The following is a 12,714-nucleotide window of genomic DNA, read 5'->3' on the forward strand; positions in this document are numbered from 1 at the left end:
GCATCGGTATTAGTTTAGGGGCTGGTCTGGCATCTGTATTAATTTAGTGGGCCTGGTCTGGCATCTGAATTAGTTAAGGGGCCTAGTCTGACATCTGCATTAGTTAAGGGGCCTGGTCTGACATCGGTATTGGTTTAGGGTACCTGATTTGGCATCTGTATTACTTTAGGGGGCCTGGTCTGGCATCTGTATTAATTTAGGGGGCCTGGTCCGGCATCTGTATAAGTTTAGAGGTCTGGTCTGGCATCTGTATTAATTTAGTGGGCCTGGTCTGGCATCTGTATTAGTCTAGGGGGCCTTGTCTGGCATCGGTATTAGTTTAGGGGGCCTGGTCTGGCATCTGTATTAGTTTAAGGGGCCTGGTCTGGCATCTGTATTAGTTTAGGGGGCCTGGTCCGGCATCTTTATTAGTCTAGGGGGCCTGGTCTGGCATCTATATTAGTTTAGGGGGCCTGGTCTGGCATCTGTATTAGTTTAGGGGGCCTGGTCTGGCATCTGTATTAGGTTATGGGGCCTGGTCTCTCATTTTGTTCCAGTTTAAGGACTCTGGTCTTGCATTTGTATTAGTTTGCATCTATATTAGTTTAAGGGCCTGGTCTGGCATCTACAGTATATTAGTTGTGAAATCTATATGAGTTTCTGGGTTCAGGTATGGCATCTACATGAGTTTCTGGGTTCAGGTATGGCATCTACATGAGTTTCTGGGTTCCTGGGTTCAGGTGTGGCATCTACATGAGTTTATGGGTTCAGGTATGGCATCTACATGAGTTTATGGGTTCAGGTATGGCATCTACATGAGTTTATGGGATCAGGTATGTCATCTACATGAGTTTCTGGGTTCAGGTATGGCATCTACATGAGTTTCTGGGTTCAGGTGTGGCATCTACATGAGTTTATGGGTTCAGGTATGGCATCTACATGAGTTTATGGGTTCAGGTGTGGCATCTACATGAGTTTCTGGGTTCAGGTGTGGCATCTACATGAGTTTATGGGTTCAGGTATGGCATCTACATGAGTTTATGGGTTCAGGTGTGGCATCTACATGAGTTTATGGGTTCAGGTGTGGCATCTACATGAGTTTCTGGGTTCAGGTATGGCATCTACATGAGTTTATGGGTTCAGGTATGGCATCTACATGAGTTTATGGGTTCAGGTGTGGCATCTACATGAGTTTCTGGGTTCAGGTATGGCATCTACATGAGTTTCTGGGTTCAGGTATGGCATCTACATGAGTTTCTGGGATCAGGTATGGCATCTATATGAGTTTATGGGTTCAGGTGTGGCATCTACATGAGTTGCTGGGTTCAGGTATGGCATCTACATGAGTTTCTGGGTTCAGGTATGGCATCTACATGAGTTTCTGGGTTCAGGTATGGCATCTACATGAGTTTCTGTGTTCAGGTGTGGCATCTACATGAGTTTCTGGGTTCAGGTATGGCATCTACATGAGTTTCTGGGTTCAGGTATGGCATCTACATGAGTTTCTGGGTTCAGGTATGGCATCTACATGAGTTTCTGGGTTCAGGTATGGCATCTACATGAGTTTCTGGGTTCAGGTGTGGCATCTACATGAGTTTCTGGGTTCAGGTATGGCATCTACATGAGTTTCTGGGTTCAGGTATGGCATCTACATGAGTTTCTGGGTTCAGGTATGGCATCTACATGAGTTTCTGGGTTCAGGTATGGCATCTACATGAGTTTATGGGTTCAGGTATGGCATCTACATGAGTTTATGGGTTCAAGTATGGCAATACAGTAGGTATACAGTAGATGTTGAGATTTCTCATCTTCAGCTTCTGTGTAATATACTAAGAAATAATCCATGGTTCTCGTTCATAGACCGCTGGAAATCCAGCAATGAAGAAGTTGCTTTTGCTTCATCTGCTGGTCATCATCAACGTCTTCTGTCACATGGTCCTGTGTACCCACCAAGAGGAGCAAGATGGCGAGACCAGGCGGCGTGTGAAGAGACACTGGGTGTGGAATCAGATCAGTACCCTTGAAGAGCAGACCAATATTCCGTATATGATAGGAACGGTAAGAGGATGGTGGGAGCGACGGAACAGATAGTAAATAGTCCCGGGGGTCACCGGACACCAGCTAATCCATTATTATATTTCTGGAACCCAAAATAAACCCCCAATAACAAGGGTAGCACATCAAAACGTTGCAGATTCGAGCTTTGTCAAATCTGCCCATTCATAAATGATGGTTCTCAAGGGCAAAATAGGTGGTCAACAAAGGACTATTGAGGTGTTGAGAAGTGTAATATTGCTACTTTTAAGCATTAGTAAGTAATTTATTTTTGTATTTTTAGCTGAAATCCACTAAGCTCCGCACAAATGCAGAGTACATACTACAGGGAGAGTACGCTAACACCCTCTTCAAAGTGAAAGAGGACACAGGAGACATCTATGGCTACGAGAGGCTGGATCGCGAGAAGAAGGCACAATATAACCTGACCGCTCTGCTTGTAGATACTATCTCCAAGAAAACTCTAGAGCCTCCTGAGATGTTTTCAATCCGACTCATTGATATTAATGACAACGCCCCCATATTTACTCAAGAGGCGTACAATGCCTCAGTCCCAGAGATGTCCGCAACAGGTATGTCTTTTGTTCTCTAATTTTGTAAAGGTAGGGTCCCCAGAAGAAGGTCAAATAGACCCAAACTTTCTCAAAAATATGCAATTCCAACTAGATCCGTGAAAACAAATTTATAGAAAAGGTTCTGTTTCCGAGGAAATAAGGAAATAGTGGAAATAATATGGCCTTACAATTCCCAAGTATTGAAGAGGTTATTTCTAATTACTAAGAGCCCAAGCGTTGAATCTCTGACCGATCAAGAGAACTGAGATCCCAAAATTCCTCATGTGAATGAAGGGGTGTTGAGCATGTGCGACCACTGCTCCATTCACTGTTTGTAGGAATGGTGACCACACATGCTCACCACCACTCCATTCACTGTTTATATGAGAGGTGGCCACACATGATCACCATCACTCCATTCACTGTCTGTAGGAGTGGTGGCCACACATAATCATCACCACTCCATTCACTGTCTGTAAGAGTGGCGGCCACACATGATCACCACCACTCCATTCACTGTCTGTAAGAGTGGCGGCCACACATGATCACCACCACTCCATTCACTGTCTATAGGAGTGGTGGCCACACATGCTCACCACCAACTCCATTCACTGTCTGTAAGAGTGGTGGCCACACATGATCACCACCACTCCATTAACATGGGAGACTTGAACCACCTATACCAGAGGTGTCAAACTGCATTCCTCAAGGGCTGCAAACCAATCATGTTTTCAGGATTTCCTTGTGTTGCACAGGTGATAATTTAATCACCTGCACAGAATGATTCCATCACCTGTGCAATACTAAGGAAATCCTGAAAACATGACCTGTTTGCAGCCCTCGAGGAATGCAGTTTGACACCTCTGACCTATACCTTTAAAGAAAAATTGAACAGACCCATTGATTCCGGGGGGAATAAGACAATGATCTAAAGTGTGTTGAGGGGGGTGGATGTCATAAAAAGGTATAATTTGAAACTTTTGAAGCCCCGATGCAAAAGATGACCCTAGTTACGGTATACAGTTGGAGGAACCTTAGGCTCATGGAGCCAGATACGAGAACCTCTGCACCTTACAACCCTATATGTTGGGGCCAAGAAGATTTAAACCAACTGGATTTTCACATCCCCAGGTCTTTGTTTCCATAGAACATATTTTTCCTGAATAAATTGAAGATATATTTGTGATGTATATTATGTTCTTTTCTTGTTTACTTAGATATCTTGGTGACCAAGATTAATGCAGTAGACCCTGACGATCCCACGGTGGCTGGGCACGCCAAAGTAACATACAAAATCCTTCAAGGTTATGAACACTTCAAGATCAATGAAATCACTGGTAAGTCAATACTTAGAGGGGTATTCCCATCCTATAAAATGATGGTGAATCACTTTATGAACATGGAGAACCCTACCAAGAAGGAAGTGGCTGTAGATCTAGGGTCTAGATTCCCACCTAAGTGTCCCTTGAATGGGGGCACAGCCTGGATCCTTACCAATCCAGTGATATTCCATTACATCTTTTTTTATATTTTCTGTAGGTGAAATCTATACCCTGAGTTCCTACTTAGACAGAGAGACAAAAGCCAGTTATGAAGTCATTGTGCAAGCCAAGGATTCTCCGGGACTAAGTGGTGGATTTTCGAGCTCAGCGACGGTCATCATCCACTTGAGTGATATCAACGACAACTTTCCGACTTTCACAAAGAGTAAGTATCAACTTAGGGTGCCAGAAAATAGATCATCTGTGTCAGAAACGAAGACATATTAAAATGTTGAACTTTGGAAGTCAACCTTCTCGTGGGGGACCATTCATGCTCATGGCTTTTCGAAGGTCCTCTCCATAAATCAACAAACATATATTTGCACCTTGTGAACCCCTGAAACGTCCAGCAAACTTCCAGCACCAATACGATGATTGACCTGACCCTAATGTTTCCCCAAATTCACAGAACAGTACACGTTCAACGTCTACGAGGATCTGAGAGTTGGAGAAGTGGTGGGAAAGATTTCGGTAGAAGATGTTGATGAACCACAGAACAGAATTGCCAAGTACACTTTTATGAAAGGCATATTTGAGCAATGGTTTAAGATAAAAAGCAATCCCCAGACCAACGAAGGGATAATCATTCTCACAAAGGTATGAAAAGGGGCCTCTGCCCATCTTTTCGCCCGTCTGTGCCTCTTGCTATAAACACGTCTCTCGTTTCAGCCTCTGAACTACGAGAGTAGTGATAAACAATTCAGAATGAGCATTGAAGTCACCGACCCCTCCATTGACCTCCGAGTGGCAAACCAGCAAAGGCCAAGCAGCACCACTGAAGTCATCATCAACGTCTTGGATGTGGATGAACCCCCCGAGTTCATGGACCCTTTCTACCTGTTCAAGGTGAAAGAGGATGAGAAACAGAAAAATATCGGTTTTGTATCGGCCGTAGACCCTGATTTTCCCAAAAAAGTTGTGCGGTAAGAATCGTTATTTAATTTGTTGTATCGTAACCATGCAGAAATATTTCTATTACGGTTAAAAATTAAAAATAAAAATGAATGGAGGCAGAAACACTAACAGTGAGCCACAGGCTGTACTAGTATATATTAGACATATATATTAGACACACATTTACATCCCGTGTAGCTTTTTATAAAGGAAACTAAGAGAACATGTCCCCTACAATGGACACTGTTGGAGGGATGCCCTTATATGTTAAATTGTTATACCACTACTTCTTTTTCCTAAGTCTTTGCAACATATTGTATGGGAGGTAGAAACACTAACAGTGAGCTACATGCTGCACTAGTATATATCAGATACAAATTTACATCCTGTGTAGTTTTTATATTAAGGAAAGTAAGAGAACATTTCACGTCCACCATTGGAGGGATGCCCTTTGGTTTAATTTTTATACCACTACATCTTTTTATTAAGTATTTGCAACCTGCTGTATCGGAGGTAGAAACACTAACAGTGAGCCACATGCTTCATTATTACATATTAAACTCTTTTCTCTGAAAGAAAATTTCATTAGTTGTTTTTATCTTCTTTACGACACATACTATGTTAAGATTGATGGCAGAATTTTAAAATAAAAAAAAAATAAAAAAACTATTTTGCAAAATTGTTCAAAAGGCATATAAATCTGCACAGCATTACCAAAGCATTAGAAAAACTACCATTTATTTCCCCAAAAAAAGTAAAAAAATAAAAATAAAAATACTGACGCGTTTCAGGCTGGTCAATAGTCTTTAGCCATAGAATTCTGTGCAGTGATTAAAAACCGTAACAATTGTACAAATTGTAATTTGGGGTTTTCTAGGACTGTGTGATCGATGACGTATTTTTTGGGTCCCACGTGGTGCAGATCTTTTTCTTCTATTATCTCATTGTAGGTATTCTGCCAAAACCAGCAAAGACGACCTAATTAGAGTGACCGACAATGGAAGTATTTATGTTGGGAAGTCGCTTGATAGAGAGACCAGCGCTTGGCACAATTTTACTGTAATCGCTGAAGAAGTTGGTACGTATTATTTTACATTCTATTTGGTGTGCTGCAAATTTTCATCAATTTTATTTCTGGTGGAGTCAATTAAAGGAGTTGTTCACCTTTGGATCCCCTTTTTTATTTAAATTTTGGACTAAAAATCATTTTTGTAATTGGGTTTCTTTAAATATTTTGCATCGTTTGGCTTGCACAGGCTATGTTCAACTGTAATGTGATCTGTGGTCATAAATCAGCTCAGGGGAGGGTAGAAAAAGATTTGTGAGCTCACTGACAGATCCTCAGTTAACTCATTCTGCAGCCAGCAATAGAAAAGGCAGCACAGAGGCTGTAGAAGGCAAACGGTGCAACATTTTTAATTGCAAAAATGATTTTTTTTTTTTTTTACAACCAATTACATGCATCTAAGTGAAAAATAAATTGTTTCTAAAGGTGGACAACCCTTTTAATATGATGGGAGAATGTGATTTTAGGATTATAAATTTAACAATAACTCCTCATTGCAGACTCTGCAACGAAGAAATCGTCGTCAGCAAATGTGTACGTACAGGTGCTGGATGTCAACGACAATGCCCCCGAATTTGCCGAGCCCTACGCCCCAAGGGTGTGTGACAATACCGCCAATGACGAGGTAAGTGATTGCGACCCGTCTGTGCACTTATATTGCAGAGATTTCCAAAAGTAAACTAAGTTCAGTCAAACCTGTCGATATCAAAAGGTCCGGATAATAACCTAATGAGTACAGAGGGCCACAGATTCCTCCCCGACAGGCGATGAAGATCCAACATGTCTAATTTCCTACTGCCAATCCTTTTATAAGGTGTCGCTTCTGGAATAAAGAGGTCACCACTCATGCCACCACCGATCAATACAATGTCTATGAGATTGCCAGAAATAGCTGGGCACTATCGCTTTATATAGACCCCAATCTGTTGGTCTTGGGTCTGTATCTGTGTAATGAAAAGTTAAACTTTGTTCTCCACATTCCTGTGCTTCTCGGCTATCCACGGAGGACACCGCCAAAGACAACATACTTGAAGCCACTAGACGGTGGCACTCAGGCACACGTACATGCAATTTAAAGCTCCCCTGAGAGTCTGGGACAATTCCCTTTCTTCCAAAACTGACAAGTATGTCCCATCATATATTTAGAGTATCTTCAGAACCATTTGTCCTGATGGACACAATGTATGAAAGTCCAATTCTGGTTATAAATAATCTTTTCTATGGTTTTTGCATGAATTGATACAGTACCACATAATATAAATGGTTGGTACATAAAATTAGATAAATGGAAATAGGGGAACATATGTGTAGCTGGGTTAACTGGCTCAGGGACAGGAAACAGAGGGTGGTTAGTAATGGAAAACGCTCAAATTGGGTCCCAGTTAACAGTGGAGAATCACAGGGGTCAGTATTGGGCCCTCTTCTTTTTAACATTTATTAATGACCCTGTATAGGGCATACGGAGCATTATTTCAATATTTGCAAATGATACTAAACCCTGCAAGGTAATTTATTATGACAGTGGGATTTATGTAAGCTGGCGGCTTGGACTGAAAAATGACAATTGAATGTAGATAAATGTAAGGTCAGGCACTTTGGCAGAAGAAATGAAATGTATAATTACGTACTAAATGTTAAAACACTGAAAAAGGCTGGGTGTATGGGTGGACGACAAACTCAACTTTAGTGGTCAATGCCATGCAGCTGCTGCCAAGGCTAATAAAATAATGGGATGCATTAAATGAGGCAGAGACGCTCTTGAGTAATTTTGATCCAAAGTTGAAATAATTGAGCATTAACCTTTAACGTTTGCTCATCTGTCTCCTTTTAGGCCATCTTAACCATCTCAGCAACTGATAAGGATGAAATGCTCCCGGGGACGAAGTTTACATACTATTCGGCGGAGAAAGAAAACAATTTCACAGTGGTGGATATTCGCGGTATTGTGCTGTTCTTCCCCGTTAGCCTCCAGTGCACACACACAAATACCACGCAGAAAACTCAGGATGTGGCTCTGTAAAATGTAGACATTTTGATTTAAAGACTGGTGGCTCCATCTATCGGGGTACAGCGAGCATTTCCCTCTGTAATATACGTGCCCCGTCTTCCGCTAGAACGGAACTCACCAGATGGGGAATTTGTAAACTGTCCTAAATTAGGAGAAGGAAGGAAATCAAGTGCAAGAAGTATAAGCAAAGTACAGGACTTCGCACAAGATGATTGTGCCAGCATCTCCAGATTTATAGAGAAGCAACAGGACCCTCGCAGCGGCGGTGCGGCCATAATATAGCTAGTCAAATCAATCTCCACTAAGCTGAAACGAATCGAGCGTTTGTCCAGAATAACAAAAAATATATATATTTTTTAAATAGCGCCACACCTGCCTACAGGTTGATTGTGGTATTGCAGATTAGCTATTTTATTTATGATTCTGGACAATGACATATTCCAACATCAAAATAATTTTTACAGGATCGGAGCCCCCAATTATCACTGGAAAGGGAGTCCTTTATTTGCACGAGCATGACCAATGCAACTCTCACTGTGGTGATGTATGCGCATTACAGCACCCGTAGATAGAGAAGGGACTAGCAGAGGTCAATGCATGCGCACTACTGCTCCTGCTCCATCCACTGGCATGCTGGGACCCCCATTACTGGGATCAGTGCACCCCAAGTGTGATGCTGCCTCTGTACCCCAAGAGTGACTGCTGCCTCTGCACCCCAAGTGTGGCCACTGCCTCTGCACCTAAAGTGTGGCCACTGCCTCTGCACCCCAAGTGTGATGCTGCCTCTGTAGCCCAAGTAGGATTTCTGCCTCTACACCCCAACTGTGATGCTGCCTCTGTACCCCAAGTGTGATGTTGTCTCTGCACCCCAAGTGTGATGCTGCCTCTGCACCCCATAGCTTTGTGCACTCAGTCGACATATAAATGTCTCATACACTGATGATGTCTCACGTTACCTGTGACCTGACGTCTGGGATCATTTTCTCCTCTGCAGATAATACAGCACAAATCGTAGTGAAGAATGGAGCCTTTAATCGCGATGTGACGAAGTTCCACTACCTGCCAATAGTGATCTCTGACAACGGAGTGCCGCCCCTGAGCAGCACCAACACTCTGACCATCACGGTTTGCAAGTGCAACGAAGAAGGCAAATTCACTTACTGTGAGGAATACCTAAAGCAGACGGCAGTGTCGTCCTCCACCATCATCATCATCTTCTGCAGCCTAGCGCTAATCCTTCTGTGCGGTGAGTCTCCATCAGGTCTGGTGCCTCCATCAAATTACTCCTTTTTAGGCCAGTTTTACACATCCATGATTTGCGGTTCCAATATCCATTGACCCAAACCCAACATGCCGATCAGCTCCATACTTGGACCATGAAAAGTGGATGTGTGACACTGACCCTACACTAGTTTCTGTTGGACCATGGGTGTCCAGATCAATGAGCAGTTTACGGTCTTGACTTTGATCTCTGATTTTGTTTTTGCAGTGCTCGTAGCATTTCTGATACTGCGGAGGATGCGCAGTAATGGCCCCCTGATGTTAATGAAGAACCCAGCAGAAATCCACGAGCAGCTGGTGATCTACGATGAGGAAGGAGGAGGAGAAATGGACACCAATGGATATGATGTGTCCGTGCTCAACTCTGTGCGTAGAAACGTGGCGAGGTCAAAGCCTGACATGGTGGAGCCTTACCCCAACCTGTACGCCCACGTCCAGAAACCAGCCAGAAATGGAGACATGTTCTCCATGATCGAAGTGAAGAAAGACGACGCGGACAACGATGGAGACTGCCTGCCCTACGACACCCTCCACATATTCGGCTATGAAGGCTCCGAGTCGAATGTGGAATCTCTCAGCTCCTTGGAGTCCGGATCATCAGATTCTGAAATCGACTATGATGTGTTAAATGAATGGGGCCCCAGATTTAAGATGCTGGCTGACCTGTACGGCCTGGAAAACCTGGAGGAGTTTCCTTATTAACCTGGCTGCCAAGTCCACACCCAACAAACACACACTTCCATCCTCTCCACCCTTTCTGATCTTCTGGATTGGTCCCACCATTGAGGTGGAGAACCAGTAGAAGGTTTGGCAACTCTTCTCGAACGTCTAGAAGGCTCCCTGAAAAAAAAAAAATGAAGACCTCCCGGCCTCCCTGAAGAGTTATGAAGTCTCCCGAGAGCCTCATACATCTGTTCTCCTCCAAAGTTTGCTTCAACGGGACTCCGAGCTACACGGGCCAAACGTGATCCTCCTGGAAAAGGATTTAGAAAAGTTGACTAACATAATCAAATGAACAAGAAAGATGATGTAGATCACATTGTGCCTTAACTGCCTCCTTTTGGGGTAATCTCCTTCTTTTTGCATTATTTCTATGACTGTGCCATTTATCTTTATAACTATGCAACTTATCTCTATGTTAAGTGGGCGGCTCCACCTCAGCGCTGTGCCGTTTGCTGCTCCCATTCCCCTCTCACAGCACATCATTTCATACCAATACTACATAGGAAATACTGCAGCTGCATCCCCCTCCTCCCCCCTTTCTAGCATTTACTCATTTATTTAAAGGGATTGTTCAGCCTAAGAAGAAAAAAAATCTGCAGACACAATCTGAGGAGAGACAGGGTGCTGGTTTGGGTTAGAAAAAAACACAAAAAGAGAAGACGTGTTTGTCTAATCCTAGTCAATCCTCTTAAGGCTATGTGCACACGTCAGGATTTCTTGCAGAAATTTCCTGAACAAAACTGGACATTTTCTGCAAGAAATCCACATGCGTTTATGTCATGTTTTTTCACGTTTTTTGCACTTTTTTGCATTTTTTTTTTTCGGAGGTTCCCAATGCAATAATATAGTGGGAAATCTGCAAAAAAAAACCTGCGAAACGATGCGAAAAAAAAGCGAAAAATCCAGAAAGTGTGCACACAGCCTTGGTGTTAACCCTTTACTAACACATTAATAAAGGGGTTATTAGTGACACTAAATTTTGCCGCCTCTTTGAAACGCAAGTTTTAAGCGCACGATCTTAAAAAAAAAAATTTTTACAAAAAGGCAAAAAAAAATTTTAAACACCCTGAACCATCGCCAACTGGGAGGTGACTAGTACATTGCTGTAAAGCGCTGCGGAATATGTTGGCGCTATATAAATAAAGATTATTATTATTATTATTGCACCATCTGCTGGCTAGGACTCGTTACTGCACCACAATCATTTATTATGGTGCTGTGCTGTGTTTTTGGCTCTGCAGTGTATGGTTCTGCCACCATTGCAGAGGGGAGGAGTTAGTGAGACTTCAGTCCAGAGGGAAAGATCCGCCCACTGGACTCTTGTGATCAAAAGCGCACAGCCATTAATTTTTTTTTATGATTATTATTATTTTTTATTATTATTATTCATTTTTATAGCGCCATGGTGCATTACATGTGAAAAGGCGGCAAATATAGACAAATACAATTAAACATGAGAAAAAAAATAAATAAAAAAAAATGATCATGCAATAGTTAAAAATCGTGCATTCTCAATGGGCAGAGAGGAGTAAGCGGCTATCAGATTCTGTTAATGGTGCCTTTGAAAACAAAGGATCGGGCATGTGAAATCACAACATGCCCAATCCTTCCTTTCCTTGACATCCTTCAGGGACTTCTGATGTGTATGAGCCCCCGTGTGTCCATCACTTCAGCTTTTCAGGAATCAATGAAGGATCTTAGTCAATGACAGCAAGCAGAGGTGAGATCATCAGGAGCGTCATTCGTAGGCCCCTACGGTCATAAAACAGCTGAGAGAAACTCCGAAAAAGAGGAAAGTTAGAAGCTCTCCTTTCAGACCATCCGAACGAGCTCGCTGATGGTTTCTCAGTTAACTCATACAGCACAACACGGAAGCAATGGAATCCAGCACACACAACTTTGATGTGGTATGTGATCAGAAATCAGAAAAAGAGAGAGCGGCAAGTTAAAAACTCTCCTTTCGCGCCTTCAAAATGAGCTCGCTGACTGTTTTTCAGTTAACTCGTTCTTCCGCCAAGAGACCTCATTAAGTGCAAATCTCGTCCACTTTTCTGGTGCTTTTATTAAATCCTTTCCAAAAATTAATGACCCTCAAAGCCATATATATTTTTTTATTTTCGTTTTCCATTCTTCCTCTGCCGGAGATTATTAACACTATATCTTCCTCTCTCCGTCCTCAGGGATACTTCTGTGATTAATTACTTGAATTTCGCCTCTGCTCGCCATGTTCCCCTGACATTTAGCCGCTGATATAACGAGATGAGGTGTGTTGTGCACCGCCATCACGTAACGTATAATACCGCCCGCTCAGGAACCCTCTGTAATGATTTATATGATGTGTTATTGGGACTGTATACTAACCGCCATTATACTCGTATAGGATTGCATTATGGCGCCGTTGGGTTACTGTACTATGTATCTGTATAGGGGGTGGGGGGGGCGGTATTTAGTGTTTTTTCTTTCTTTTTCTTTTTTTTTTTGCTTTTTTAATATTTTTATAAAAATTAATAAAATTATACAAAAAAAAAAATATTGGAATTTATAGGAGAGTTTGTATGTCGAGAATATGTGCGTGTGTCATCCATAACATTAAAGGGGTTGTCCATCCACCCA

The 12,714-nt window shown here is 42.4% G+C and overlaps 1 protein-coding gene across 1 annotated transcript in view; it reads left to right on the top strand.

Annotated features, from left to right (window-relative positions):
* CDH5 (cadherin 5) overlaps positions 1–12,714 on the top strand; it is a 34,644-nt gene extending 21,930 nt beyond the window's left edge. The window contains exons 2-12 of the mRNA XM_069738907.1: positions 1,840–2,037; positions 2,318–2,606; positions 3,806–3,925; positions 4,128–4,295; positions 4,539–4,726; positions 4,799–5,052; positions 5,974–6,101; positions 6,590–6,714; positions 7,921–8,029; positions 9,092–9,343; positions 9,587–12,714. Of these exons, the coding sequence (XP_069595008.1) occupies positions 1,858–2,037; positions 2,318–2,606; positions 3,806–3,925; positions 4,128–4,295; positions 4,539–4,726; positions 4,799–5,052; positions 5,974–6,101; positions 6,590–6,714; positions 7,921–8,029; positions 9,092–9,343; positions 9,587–10,080 (2,307 nt within the window). The 5' untranslated portion in view covers positions 1,840–1,857 and the 3' untranslated portion in view covers positions 10,081–12,714. The remainder of the gene's footprint in view (positions 1–1,839; positions 2,038–2,317; positions 2,607–3,805; positions 3,926–4,127; positions 4,296–4,538; positions 4,727–4,798; positions 5,053–5,973; positions 6,102–6,589; positions 6,715–7,920; positions 8,030–9,091; positions 9,344–9,586) is intronic.

This window comes from Ranitomeya imitator, chromosome 9, assembly GCF_032444005.1.
Source record: "Ranitomeya imitator isolate aRanImi1 chromosome 9, aRanImi1.pri, whole genome shotgun sequence".
NCBI lineage: Eukaryota > Metazoa > Chordata > Amphibia > Anura > Dendrobatidae > Ranitomeya > Ranitomeya imitator.